General features: G+C 41.4%; 1 protein-coding gene across 5 annotated transcripts in view; it reads left to right on the forward strand.

Moving 5' to 3' along the window:
* Positions 1-578: 578 nt before the first annotated feature.
* LOC146189022 (uncharacterized) overlaps positions 579-15,183 on the forward strand; it is a 63,848-nt gene continuing 49,243 nt past the window's right edge. For 4 of the 5 annotated variants that reach the window (XM_084603942.1, XM_084603944.1, XM_084603946.1 and 1 more), the window contains exons 1-5: positions 579-728; positions 1,755-1,787; positions 3,066-3,104; positions 6,194-6,235; positions 7,826-7,858. In XM_084603942.1, coding sequence (XP_084460068.1) covers positions 686-728; positions 1,755-1,787; positions 3,066-3,104; positions 6,194-6,235; positions 7,826-7,858 — 190 coding nt within the window. In that variant the 5' untranslated portion in view covers positions 579-685. The remainder of the gene's footprint in view (positions 729-1,754; positions 1,788-3,065; positions 3,105-6,193; positions 6,236-7,825; positions 7,859-15,183) is intronic. The other variant, XM_084603945.1, reaches the window with a different exon arrangement.

Here is a 15,183-nt window from a genome sequence, read left to right on the forward strand (position 1 = left end):
CTTCAATGTGGGGTTTTCGGGTGGGAATAGGCCCCCAGAATATTGGATTTCGCTAAAAGGCATTGTAAATAGCTCTTGATGAACTCGTGTCAGACCAAAAAGCATCGCTACGGTAGTCATTACTGATGGCCCGTCCCAGATCTTCCTTTTAAGGGAGAACTTTTTAAAATAATAATAATAAAGTTATTGTGCAACGGTTTGTCCCTAAATACATATGCTGCGCATTTCCTATAATATTTAAAATGCCAAATGTCAAAATCGATCGACAAATATGGAATTCGAGCGTCCGCGTATATGCCGACACTTTTTGTGCCTCAATTTCGATGGGCAACTTCTTCCTACGCCTCTATGAAACTCTTCCTTTTGTCCACAAGCTATCAAATGTTACGTGTACTTCGCGACACCTCTGACGTAGGTTGGCCACTGCGTAGTTTCATCCTTCCTGCGTCAAAACGCAAATAAACTCATCTTAAAAAGTGTGATATTTTCCCCATGCCTTGTGTCCTTTGCAAACTGAGTGACATGGACAGCAGCTCCTGAACTGTGGTTCTTTTATCTCGGTTTCTATAAAAAACATTTATCACTCTAGAAAAAATATAATATCGCAGAAAGTAGTACAAAAGCCTACTTTCTCCGGAAAGAAAACCTCTCTATTCAACTGCCGTAGGGGTGAATTCATCTCACTATGCGGTTAGAAGTTTGGATCTTTTGCTTACTTTGTTCCATTGGTAAGTCGAAATTAACTTCATTACAACAATTCTTCCTCTTTATAATCGGTTGATAGCTTCCTTATGGCAGGTTTTACTTTGCTTAACTATATTAAACGTTTAAATGAAAGTCTTAAAGGTGGAAATTGAAATAGAAATAGAATGAAAGAATTCACTTTCGCAAATTATGCTTGCCACTTCCTGAGTATGTTAAATATATGCTGAAATGAAAAGTTCAATGCATGCTTCGTCTGGAACTGTGAATTCTAGGTGGAAATTGTTTCAAGCAATGGAATGATTTGTTTTCTCCTGAGCACGACAATAACAATGCTTTGCTGCGACTGTGCGTAGCTTGCAAGAAAAGGAAGAATGCTCTGGAAGCGGCACAAATATGACGCAATGCGCAAGTGAATTGCGAAAATTAGGCGATTGATATCGCCATTTCTGCAAACTTTTCCAATTTCAAAGTACTTCCAGAAACATTAAAACATATAATCTACTCAAGGTTATTATTACGTTGAACGTGAGAGGGCAGCTGTGTAGAAATGCCGTTCTGACCCACTGGCATTTACTGTAAACAAGTCAATTGTGTGTAATATAGTGCCACAGTTTCATTACTCAGTAGAGGTTTATTAAGGTTTTTATCAACTTGCTTGAGGAAACCGTGACTGGTATGTCCTCTTGCCTATTTGCAAAAGTGCAGTAAATAATTTCTTCCTTGGAAATAAAAAAACAATCTCTAGCAGTTACCTTCATAAACAAATGACACATCTCACACGCCACGGAAAAACCTTAGTTATTTTTCTCTTGAAAATTTTGTAGCAATTCGAGCTCCATGCTGAAAGAAGGCATTTAAGAAAGCGGTCTGGTGTATTGAGTTTCAGGCAGGCCGCCTAATATATGGAATGTTTGAGCATTTAGATGTAGTTTCTTGCTTCTGGACTGCTTGAGTGTTGTGGTTTAGCACCCACAGCTTTGTTTTAGTCAAAAAGAAGCCATCCGCTTCCTCTGCGCGGTCCATCGTAAAAAAGTAGTTTTCTCATGCAGGATCCACCAGGACTCAAACTGGCCCGGAGCAAGGTAAGCTCCTACATCAACGCATTTCCTTATGCTTACCAATGTGAGCGTACCTCGTATGCCTGTCTATGCCGTTTTAAATTTGGAGCAGGATAATACTCAAAAGTAAACCGAACCAATTTGTTGAGTTTCAAAGAAGCGCATAAAGAACGACAACAGAACAAACGACGACACAGCAGGACTACACAAGATTTTGTCTCGTGCTGTTGGTTACTCTGCAGTCGGCTTTTTTGCGCTAACATTAACGACAACAAGGCGTCAGCAGCTATCAAAAGACTAATCTTCATTAAAAATTTTGCGCGCTGAATTTAGTATTATACGTACTTTGGATAGAAATCGTTTCGTAGCCTTCAGCCGTTCTGCAAAAAAATACTTAATTCATTCTCTCAAACAAACAACACCATTCATTCGTGCTTTTTATTCCGAAATATACGAGTGACTGTATAATGACGAAAAGAGTCCCTGAGCATTGCTTTTTCCGCATGAAAAGAGATGTCACCAAAATAAAAGGTTTACGGTATAGAAGTTACGGTATCTGAAAACTCTTCAATACATTAGAGTCAACGTTTTACAACCAATAGTAGTACATGTTTGCAGAACAACTATCGAGGAGTTCTTATGCAGTAACAGACATCTAAGGGGCCAAAATGTACCTAGGGTTGTGAAAGTTGTAAATATTTCGCTTCAGAAATTTCATTCCATCAATGGGGAGAGGCAGTGCAGAAGCTCATATGAGTGATACAGTACTGTAAGTTTGGTAGAACGAGAGAATTACTTCTTTCAATAGTGCCTCTTTGAATGTGCTTCATCACCTCTCATCAAAACGAGGTGATATCGAGATCTCGTCAGGATGCACTGACACCGTACCGTATGAACAATATTTGAGGATTGGCATTCCAATCATCAAATTTGATTAGCTGTACTTTATTCCGAGGTGGGCACTGTTGGTATTTATGCAATAAATGAAGGCAATAACTTATTCTGAGTTTTGAACGGCACTAGCTAACGTGGTCTAGATGCAATTCTTAGTGCGTCTAAACTATGTGAGTTTTGTTCATAGGTATGACATGAAGCGTTGCTTTTACAGGCACAGCCTACAAAGGAAAACCTTCATCAAGACCTTCCAGGCTGGGGTGTAAGGCAAAAATAATATATGCTGTCAGCCCTCATGCTGAATTTTCTGCGGAGCAGCTATTCTTACGAACTCAGCGAGGCAACATAAGTTGAATGTGTTTTTCACACCACCAAATTCCATTTAATCAACCTAAATTCTCCTTTCAGGGCCACCTGTAGACATCAGTTCGAACAACACCAGCATTGGTGAGCAGAACACAACTTCTTTATCGAAACAAAATTGTGCTGTTGTGCTCAGGGCTGTTTGAAGCGATGGTGGTATAGGCCATTTTCACCCAAAGTTTCTTTTTTTCTGCGAGAATGTTGTGAGCGAAAAATCACGGGCATCACCCTGGCGAGTGGCAACATCATGCACTGATTGGTCATTGTATTTTTAGGATGTCACGAGACCACCTGACACGGTCAAAATGTGTAACGTTGCCAGCTTTCACTTTCAATTGGAGGCTTTAGGAATAGAATCCAGCCTTCGAGGACTCTTGCATCTGCAACCAGACAAGCTACTCTTAATAACGCAGGGGCTTTAGCACGGCTTGAACAAATCGGGGGCTTGTTTCCATGTCTGGTGGATTCTCGCATATTTTTGAGGTTAGGACTTTGTGCAAATAGGTATTTCTCGTACAAGTGAGGCTCGAACAGGCGACTAATGATATAATAGCCAAAATTCGAATGTACAGGAATAATTAGCTAACAAAGCTAGCATAGGAGTCATTAACGCTGTCGCAGCATGTCTTTAGGGTGCACTTCAGTGAAACTCAAATTTATCAGTTTTCTAGCAAAATTGAAAAATAATAGTTATGCACCGCTCTGCTAGCCTGTAGCCGCTGCTACACTGCTACACAACCTTTGTGAGAGGTACCATTGATATAAATGCGTACTATAGGTTCACTGCAGGCCTCCATGAAAACAAACATAAGCTGTCATGTAAGGCGCTCGACCTTACAAATGAGATAAATATAGGCGGCCTAATTAAGCTTGCTTAATTTTCATAAATTAGTAAACCTACTGCTGTGCGGTATTGCAGTAAACTCTTGAAATGAAGAAATACAAGCAAAACGCACACATTGCATGAATATACCAAAGATATGTTCGGAAGCAACATTTCGCAATCATTGACTCCTTAGTAAAATTGAATGTGTCGTTTTTCTTAAACAACAAACATCATTATAAAACACTCTTCTGACAAGCGATAAAGTCGCTTAACATGATACTGAAGTAAATGCATGCAATAATCATGTCATTTTAAAGCTTTTTCACGTTCTCAGCAACAAGACGTATGAAAATAAAACTACTCCTAAAGGAGTACGTCTCGCATGTGCATGCCTTCCCCTTCAACACCCGTAATTGTTTCATTTCTTCACTAATATGCCCTTTAGTTCACTAAATCTATATAGAAAAAGGCAGGCCGTGAGAGGAGAAATACTATATGAGTAGGAAATATATGATGAAATTGTTATGTTATACGTTCATAAATTTAATGCATGTTACGACTTTTAGTTTATTAACAAGTAGACCTTGCTTCATTAACCTCAATTTTTGTGCAGCACTTAACACAGACTATTAGCAGCAGTCCCAAACCTAATATATTAACACTCAGATATTGATGATATTTTACATGAATTCACACATGCAATGCACATTAGGAATTCGAATTTCGGAAACTCATTCAGCGTATCTGAAATGATGGAGAAGGATAGTTTAACAATTTTCGTCCTCATTTGAGTGGCTAGACAAACGTTCTTCCTTTTAGTATAATGTTTGGCAAGGAAATTGTTTATTGTAAATGTCATATTGGGGCATGTAATAGTTCAAAAGGCGCAAGATAATGAAATATATTGGAATTACTGAATGCTGTGATGTAGAGCCTGGCGGCTGGTTTTAACATTAAGGAATAACGGCTCGAATGTATCAAAGCACACACAGCCCTCATTCTATTTATGCATGTAGCACGTGCTGGAAACTGCGAGCGTTGTCCGCACCCCAACTTTAGGTGCTCTTTTCAACAAAGGGTAACTAGAAGATGGTGATAGCATGATTTACTCTTTCGTAGCTTGCTTTTATATTTGATTACTCGATGAATCAGAATTTTCAATTCATTGAATGTAAGAAATTACCGTAATGTAAAATGAATATCTTTTCTTTGTTTAAACGCTTGAGAGAATAGGACGTGTGCCGTTCACAGTACATTCTCGTTCCCTAGTGAAAAAGAAAAACCTGCAACCTCTGAGCCAAACCCATCGCGCGCAAGGCCTATTATTCCGTAACTTGTACGTTTACCTGTGATGCGGCTAACATGAGCACAGCTTTTTCAGCGGGGTCTGTCACTATTGGCGGTTCAATTGTGGGTATATGCATTGGCAGCAGCAATGAAACTGACGTAGCAGAAAACATAATTTCTTTCTTCTAGCTTCAAAATAATACCCAGTAAGCATTTACTTAGCCTTTTTTGTCAACTAGTTTAATTCACAGTTTAGTAGTAGTTTAGGAAGACATCCAGGCTGAGTAAAACGACTTTGGAGTGAAGCAGCGAAAAAATACTATTTTTTAAATTTGCAATTGTACTGCTTTGACCGCGTTGCGCATAGGTTAATTTTAACAACTAGGCGGCTAAATTCGTTGTAATCTTTCCGCCCTTGTAACCATTCAGTAGAACAAACACCGCAGAAGACTGAGTGTACAGTGATTTATAGAAAATTTGGTTTATATCGCGATTTACATGAAATAAAGTGATTTAAACAAACTTACAGATTCATACAGACGTTCGTGAGTGGAATTTCAACGCTGAGTATTGAGTATTGGACTTTTCTTTCGGCTCCTGATTGGTTCAGTAGGATGTGTTGTCGGGATATATGGCGCCATACTTCAGACATAATAGTGGCGCTCGTCCCGTATCCTGTCTTTTGTTGTCTTTTTCGCGCAGCCTTTATGCCCTGATTGGTTTCCCGCGCAGTTTTGAAGAATAATATACTTTCTGCACATATATATTTAAGACCGCTCCTGAGTAAATAGGCCGCCGTTTGGCGCCCCCGATCCTGTTCGCCACCCATGCTTTATTTTAGCAACCAAATGTCTCACTTGCTGAAAAGCACGTCATAAAAGAATAAATGACGGTCGTCTATGCATTATTTTTAGGAAATGTTCAACGAAATGCCAAAGTGTCCCGCAATAATTCCCATTTGACTGCGAATAACTGTAACGTAGATCGTGGTTGGCACTTGAATATTGACATCGGATGTTGGGTTGCTGTAGCGAAGTATTTCCTCTATTTTGTTTCCTAGACTCAAACAAAACTGAAGTTGCTGCGACTACGAGCAGTGAAGGTAAGATGCCTGATTTGGCCTTAGGAAGGCATTCCTTTGCAATAATAGTCGCAATGTCAGAAATCATTCCCAGTACTTTATCTTTTCGTCGGCTGAAGCATTTGAATAGCGCCTGCGCACCATCTGCGTGGTTACGCGTTCTTGGTATTACGGCGCACATTTCAAGCAGGGCTTTAAACAGTCCCGACACTGTGAATGAGTCGCCACAGAGGGCGAATTCTGTTACCAAGATGCGCGGTCGTTGACGGCTGCAGCAACGGTTCTTAGATAGAGGCCTCCTCAAGGCCCCATTTACCGCCATATATCGGTGAGCTTTCAAGGATCTGAGAAACTCGCAGCCTTGGAAGATGGTGTCGCACATTTTATTTTTACATATTTTTTGCATTACTATTGACCGATAAAAGCCGTTGCAGGGTGAGGGCCAAATATGCTAGCCAGGTGACTTTTTGCCGTTAAATCACATCCACAATAACTGTGCATTTACCAGCACTTTGTAATTTATATACCAGCACCTTAATGAAAACAAGTCTTACCTATATAACTGTCGCACTGTTTATAGTCACCTTCGAACAAGCACATCCACGGGCTTATATCGATAGTTTTGGTATACAACATAAGCAACAATCACCGTTTACAACTGCGTAATGCCAGTGCGCATTTGCATGAACTGAAATTATTACAGAAAAATGACTTCCCTATCCTCATATCGTTAGGGCTGTATTATCTTCTTTAATACCTCAATGCTGTAAATCACTTACGTAGGTGACAATGGGTAGACCGTATTTACCTTGTTCACTGGTCTCCTAGAAAGACGTGATGTTGGACTAGTCGGTTCATGGTTATAACAAAAGAGAACTGCGCGAAGGCAACGGGACAAGAAGGCACGAAGGCACGTGTGGGTACTCGTGCCTTCTTGTCCCGTTGCCTTCGCGCAGTTCTGTTTTTTATAGTCTTCTAGAGCTTAGTATTTAAAAATATATTTCGTTTCACTGCCAGTTCGCTTAAGCACATTATGCCTAGAAAAATCTGGGATCTCGTTCACGTATAGCCTGCACCTGAAATCCACTTAGCTTTACAACGGTGTTCCTGTTTCTCAGCATATGTTTCTTAATTAACATTAACGAATCATTTGCGATTTCTGAAAGCATCTACAGGCTCATAAGAATGGGGAACAATTTGCAAAACACACAAACCGTTAAAAACACAACAGAAAGAAAAATAAACACCACTAAATATTATCAAAACCACTGAACATCACAAACTGTTGCTTTAGAAAATGATCATTAAGTGAAAGCAGCATGGACGCGAAAACAAATACTCTGCGATGTAGCACTCAATATTTCTGGTACGTTTAAAGATCACTCTACTCTGACCGTATATTCAGTAAAGAAAACATGAAAGCCTAACTTTTGCAAGGCATTTCCGATTCTTTCTGGCAGTTTAGACTAAAGATTAAATAACCGCTTTAACGAAATGATTTTTTATTCCAATTAAAACGAAACAAACATTTTTTGGTCTTTGTATATCATCAGCGATTGCTTTGAAGTTCTAAGGCGTGAAATTGCGAATAACTGTTGTTTTTTCTCTCAGGCCTCAATGCCAGCCAGAAAAATGAAACAAAAGGTGAGCCCCAAGTCTCGAAAGGAAACTACATTTACTCACTGTTTCGGGCGCATTTTTTTTGCGCTGTGTGCCAGAAGATTTTTTTTCTCTTTAATCAAGGTATAAAATATAGTGCATATATTTACACCTGATTTATAATAAAAGCGCTCATATGAAAATAAGTCTGCATTTGATCTGGACGTGATACGCCGGCTGCTTCTTGTAAGGGGTTCCAATTGACCCTTGAGGATGACCTCGAAGAGCTTTCTACCATGTAGAGAGAACTTGGCCATGCCGTCCACGCTTTCCACCTTGCTGCTTGTTGCAAAGACATTCGTGCATGAGTTGATCTTTTTCTTAAAGATGCAAACGTTTTCGGAAGGCAGTATATATTTGTGAAGAAACATAATTGACAGTTTTTTTCTAGCCTATGTTGTCTGCCGAGTTGTGATTTCAGAAGAACCTGACTCCGGCTGCTGCGGCTAAGTGGTTAAAGACCTCGCTTAATTAGCCGGGAACCAGGTCCTAACGCCACAGCAGCGGCCGCGTTTTTATGGAGGTGACTGGCAAAGGGGTCCTTATGAAATGCGATGTCATTGCCGTTTAAAGATTACGAGATGATTGAAATTATTCCGCAGCCCTCCGCTATAGCACCTCGTGTCCCTTTATTCTTTCATTTCTGCCTACATCCCTTACCTTACGGAATGGTTCAGGAGTCCATCTAATAATGGGGAAAATTCTGCCAATTGTTTATAAGCAGATTTACATTTTTAAAATTAACTTTAGCATCGCCGTTTGCAATGATTTGCGTACAGAAAACAGATCTTGCTTCTGCAGGCCGCCCTTATGTGTAGTAGCAGACTATAGCTTAGTTTGTTACCTCGTGCAAGCGATTCATCTGGTCACAGTGCGTTCATTTCTTAGTTTGTGTAGCATTTTTGGTCAGTAGGATAGATTCAGTCTTGTACTTCAATCTTGGCCTTAGCTGTTTTGTGGAACAGGCAAATGCATCGTTATGTCCGAAATCCCTTAAGATTCACGGGGTTATACTTCGTACTTTGAGCCGTACGTGAGTGCAGATTTCATGAAATCCGTAAAATACGGCAGGGTGGAGGGCGGGGGGGGGGGGGGGGGGGGGAGGGGGTTGTTCCGTAGAACAATGCATGAACGTGAGTCGTATTCTTCAAACTGGCCGATTTGTCGTGCTGCCCCTGGCTATAAAGTTGTGCTGTAGTTCAGATGCGCCAGTAAATGTTAACGGTGGCAACATTAAGAGATAGGAAGCGAGAAGTATAGGCCAGGGAAATAATTCGAGTTATTGGCATTCTAGTAGAACTCAGGACATGTGCTGCGAATGCAGAATAACCGATGATCGCTAACGGTATCACACTGGACTTCAATGGAAGCAAAGCGTAGCAGGGGCAGCAGAAAGTAAGTTGGGCGGATGAGGTAAAGAGGTTTGCTCGGATGAGGTAGATGCCGCGGGCACAGAACCGGAGAAATTGTAGAAATATTGCATAGACCTTCCCCTTGCCCTGGATAATGAGCAGGTGATTATTATTACTGCGAATGTTACGAAAAGTAGGTGTCTTAGTCTCCTGGGCTACAAAAGAAGAGCGAGGAGTTAAAGCCTGCTTTCGTGGTTCTTTTCTGTAGCAGAGGTGCTTCGGCGGATGACGACTTAGCCGAGATGACAGCCGCCTCACTGTACATCTAGAATAACGTTACTGCTAGAGCTACGTGACTAGCTATGCTCCCTCCGTGTAGTGGTAAAACAATTTCTTCATCAAAAAAATTTTATTTCAGCTTCTGGAAGGCTTGATTATCTTGTTATCTCTACAGTATTTCGACTTCGTTTTTCTGAAGCCAATGCAAGGGAGCCACACCGAAAGCGCTGCTTTTCACACACCTTCGCATCAATCTAGTGTGGCAAGCGAAGCGCTTTTCCCGGCACGTTCTCAGGTGTTTTTAACTCCTGTATTGACTCAGTTATTTTTGGATAAGGGGAAATTGTTTGTTGTATGAACGAAACTGGTGTACGCGACGATTACAATAGCGGAATTCGCCTTTCTGTATACAGAACGTCAGGACCGTCTCTCTAATAGCGTTCAAAACATACTGTGGCTTTCACGTCTAGTCTGGCTGGGTTTTGCCAACTATGAAAATTCCATCTAAGTAGCGATTGGCTGCTGTACAGATCAAGGAGACTAGGGATTCCGTTATCGTCCTCCTGTAATACGGAGGACTATTGATAAAAGCCAGCATTGTGCAGGTTAAAATTGCCAGTCTGAAGTGATGAACGCTTTCTTTTGTCGCTAGCCTTACTCAAGTGGAGTCTGCAAATACTGTTCGGTTTACGAAGCCCGCGAATATATTTTTTCCGACAGATGTATACTAATCCCATCAATGCGAACCAGCGGATACGTTTCTCCATCCTTTGTTTTATGTATGCGGTGGTAGTCAGTAACCACCCTACACCTCCATCATTATTTCTCACAAGGAGGGCAGCACTGCTGAATTGTGAAGTGCTATCACGAATTATTTTGCGGCACTTCAGTTATTCAATTCTTTCTTTCAGCTTTTCCGGTCTCGATAGTGTGAATTCCATAGTGTAAGAAAGCCGGAATGGTTCTAGGTGGCCATTACTTTCTGTTTTCGTTATATCAGTGCAAGTGACTTCTATCAAGCAGTGTAAAAAACAGCATCCTGTGCTTCCCCAAGAGACTAACCAGTTCGCACTTTCCTTCATCCGGAGTGCAGGGGATAATGTTAGTCTGCTAAACCAGTATTAACGAATAGTCGTTGGACTTTCCATTAACAAATATGGGCTCCCTATCAGCATAGAGAACAGCTGTGTGTGTAAGCCTTTGTCCTTCTCTCAGTTGAAGCTAACTGCAGTTGGACTCACTGAGACTGAGCGCACACACATTCTACTTGCGATGACAGTGTCGATACGACATGAACTGCGCGTAGAAAAATGTCAGCTCTTTCACAGCTTAGAATTACTCTTATCCATTGTCAATTTCCCAAGAAGCCCTGATCGTTTTCCCGTCTCTCGTTGATGATGAGTGTGAGGTGTGGCCTTGGATACTAACGCGAAGCAGATCTGAAAAATCAATGACGTCGTTGCCAGTAACAATGTTAGGTCGAAGATTTCAAACCAACAGTAGGGCGCAAATATTTACGACCGGCAGGTCAATGTCGCCAACACGTGTGGTAAATCGTATTCTGAGCTTGTGTCGCATTCTAAAGTGCCATCTTCTGCCTGCGTCTTAAATGAGATTATTGTTGCAAATATTAAATATTAAAAGCAGATGACTGTTGGACTTCCGGCTCCAGCATTTCCACCAATCAAGAAAAGGACGCAAGCTTGAATACGGGCGTACATCTCTGCTTGGGGCGACTGTTGTTTAGTAACAGTACGTGTGAATGCACAAAAAAAGAAAACTGTTTTTGCCGAGGCTTATAGCGCAAATAGTTTATTTCCAGTGACACTGACGTCCCTTTCCGAGCGCGCAATCAAAGCTTCTCTACCAGCAAGAAACACTTCGCAAGTCTTCCTGTATCATTCACTTGTGCAGTTACCGCTGCGAGTATTTTCTATTTCGGACATCACCTTCCACTTTGCCAGTCAGGGTGACATTTCGAATAATTAAGCGGGAGCGTTCTCCCACAGCCCCTGCTGGCAGTGTTTTCGGGCTCTCGCAGGTCTTCTTGTCCTTCCTATGGTAATCACGTAGAGATAGCCCCCTCACTCGCTGCATGAACTTTGAAGTTGAATTCTGCGTGTTTGTAATGGATGTTACTGAAAATCGCATTTTACACAATTTCCTCCAATTCCGTTGTCGCGCTGCAGAGAACTCCATTTTTCGCCCCCCAGCAATGCCTTCCAAAGGTCAAATGGTATAACCGCCTTTCCAAATGTGTAGATAGCATCTGTCTCTCATCGATAAGCTCATTTTTGTCGTACGTGGATGCCTGAGCATTTAGGTGATTATGTAGATAGTTTAAACATAAATTTGGAGCACTTTTTTATTTCGCTTTTGGATTTCTTGATTTCTTCGTCGCTACAGAATAAGTGTTCTGCCATTTATTAGAGATGAGATGCTTGCAATGATGACAAAGTCTGATCTGAAGAAAGTAAGCAAATCTAGGTGATTTCATCTAAAACCAAACACGTTATAGTCAGTCAACGTTTTACATTTACCTCAAAAGTCCATTTATTGTTGCCTGGTGACTAGAAAGAAGAGATCTGCAGTTGGGGTCACTGGCAAAAACATTTTCTTGAGGCGCATGGAATTATTAATGTGGAAAAGAGTTTAAGTGCCGTGCTTACCTTTTCTCGTGTTGTGGCCATGTTTGGTTATGAATTACACACAATATAATAATATCAGGTACACGAAGCTTGTTTGAGTAAACATACACAGGTTTTTATGTGTATTTAGTTAATGCTTGGTTCTCTGGGTAGTGTAGAGGTTTTTAAACATGTCTCAAAATCGAATTTTATCTACTGTGCAGGCATGTATTTGAAAAACAGTTTGTGAAAGGGCTGCAATAATTATGTACTATGTTTTCAGCGTACTTGTCTATGAAACTACTAAAGCTGATATTAATATTATTAATCTTTCAATTCAGAAATACGATAACCAAACTTCAAGAAAACAATAAACCGTGAAAATGTCTGGACAATTCAACCCCCCAAAAAAACAAACAAACAAACAGATTTTTGATATTTCGTAAACTTTGTCCACATATCTCCTGCACTTCAATTTTCAAAAACATAAAACATAGTGCCTAATTTTGTTATACATGGTAATTACGGTCGCGTCAATAAGGTCGCTGCTCAAGGCTCAATGCCCCACGCAGGTCTGAACATTTTCTGATATTTGTGAATGGCATGCGATGCTTAAATTTTGTCATAATATTGTATCCAGTCATTTATGCCTCGAATTTGATTCCAGAGACACGGTAGGGAAGGATTCGTGATTAGTTTATTCCTTGCTGAGATCCTGATACACTGTGGCATTGACAGCATACAGACGTTTGCCCATTCAAGCTTCAGCAAAACGCGGAGTTCACAAAGAGACGATAATGTTCAGTGAACGAGCAACGTATTCCAAATAATTTTTAGTGAAAAGGAGAAAGTGTAAGGTCATGCCTGATGAAAACACAGCGTTTCTGCGCTGCGATTTTTAATACGAATGATTCGACAATGCGCATGCCTTTATTCCTGTACACACAGTTTTTTCCATGCAGTACAGGCTATACATTGCCGGCATGAAGTGTGAACAAAACTGAGCATGTGGTAAAAGGTACAATTCAGCCCATCTGGCAGCCATTATCTAAGATAGGCGCTCGCAACTAGTTACCGATAGGTTTACTTTTGGTTTTGGCGTTGGACACATCGCTTTGCCACTGGAGCATTCCGTTCTTGCTTTCCACCGATCGTATTAGGCGCAGCGCAGTTTCTCATGCAGCAGCGGCTGTCGCTCACGCGGGTAAAGCGGCCGTAAAAAGATCCAGGACAGCGCTTTAATCTTACTTCCTTCACTGACGTACGTGTTATCGGAATCTGGCTGCTGTTCGAACAAAGATCGAATAGAATAGCGAAGCTCCAGTGCTCAAGCGTTCAACTACCTGAGAGGTCCTACTGTTACGAACTCTCTCGGTTCGAAGACGCGAAAGCGAGCTCTTACGGCGCCCTATGGGGCGCTGCGAAAGCAAGCATCTGGGGTGCACGCCCCTCTTCGGCATACACCCCCCCCCCCCCCCCCCCCCCCCCGGCCCTCGATAGCCGCTCATGTGACTAAATAATCTCGACATTAACATCCTCACTGCCGCCGACATTTGTGCCGTACTGCTGGTGGGCTTTTTTAACGACCTGACACTGGCAAAACGTCGGATCTCAAACAATTCCCAATCCTTTTGAAAACTGAAATGTGTATGTGGAAAACGTTTCAGAAATTTAAAACGGTTTCCTTGCCTTTAGAAATTTTCGCTCGCTGTTTTCTTGAAATTAGCGCACCATATCTCTGTGTATAAATGATATATAAATATAAGCTTTAGTAGGCTCATAGTTAAGTATGCTGAGAACGTAGTGTGTAATTATTGCCCCTCTGCCACAAACTTTGAGATAAAGGCCTGCAAAGTAGGTAAAATTTCGCTTTCCGGAGATATTGTGAGACATTAAAAAAATATCTACTCTACTCAGGAACGCCAAAAACAACTAAAACAAATAAAAACATGCACAAATTAAAGCCGACAAATTTCTGCTAATTATAAATACTATGTTTGGGTAATTCATAGCCAAATTTCGCCAATACAGCTGTGACGAAAGCGCGCCACTCCGCCTGTTCGTCATTAAATACCCATGCCTCGTAAAATTATTGTCATCAAAATCAATTCCAGATCTCTTCTTTACAGCCATCCTATATAAAATTTTAAAATACATTTGAAAGGTGAACTGCCCATTCTTAGTTTGGTCTTGAACTTGCGACATCATATAGTAGCTGTTGTCAGCCAGTCACGAAAAGCAACATTTACCTTCAACTGGAGGAGTGTTTATTTCTGGTGCTCTGAACATTTACAAAAGGTCGGCGAGACGAGTGAATCTTGTGAGCCACTATTGACCAGAGGGAAGGCTGTCCTCTTCTGTAAAACAACGCACTGAATCATAGCGGTCATAACTGGCGTGAATGGCTGATTGCAGTTTGCATGTTAAAATGTTTCGTTCCGTCAGCCGTGCCATAATTGAAATTTCTGCATCATTTCTCCCCAACATCGCATCGTTTTCGGCTGCCTTCTCGGTGTGAGGAGGTGAAATTATGCGGACTTCCATTTAAAATTCTATTCTCCTTATGTGATCTGTTGTCTAATAGAGCGGTTTGCCGCATCCAGTCTCGGGCTGGCCATCTCGTAGTCCGCGTGAAGTGCACACATCTTCCTGTTGACATGGCTTCTCGCTTAGTGTTGTAAACGAAATCGTTATGAGAACTTGTTTGTGCTGCATCGCGGGCTTCTCGGTTTAATGCTACCTGTGAGTGCCCAGGTTCCTTTAAACACGTTCTCTGTCGACCGCGGAAACTGCAATTAAATGTGAAGCTGATACGTCCACGTTCAGGCCTAGATGTGTCATCGCCGTGGAGAAACCTCGGTGCTGCGGCTAAGAGCATCGCTAGGTCTAAATACAACTGCCTTGGTTGTTGTAGCTTAAGCGCAGGAAGCCAACTAATAAACTAAGCCACATAAAACAAGTCTTTCCCATTCCTCATTGTTATCCCCCTCCTCGTCGTTGAACGCAAGCCTTGATCTGAAACTCAAATTTTATGCATCGAGGTCACAGGCAC

Source organism: Amblyomma maculatum, chromosome 5 (genome assembly GCF_055883805.1).
Source record: "Amblyomma maculatum isolate TAMU_Amacu chromosome 5, ASM5588380v1, whole genome shotgun sequence".
In the NCBI taxonomy this organism is placed as follows: domain Eukaryota; kingdom Metazoa; phylum Arthropoda; class Arachnida; order Ixodida; family Ixodidae; genus Amblyomma; species Amblyomma maculatum.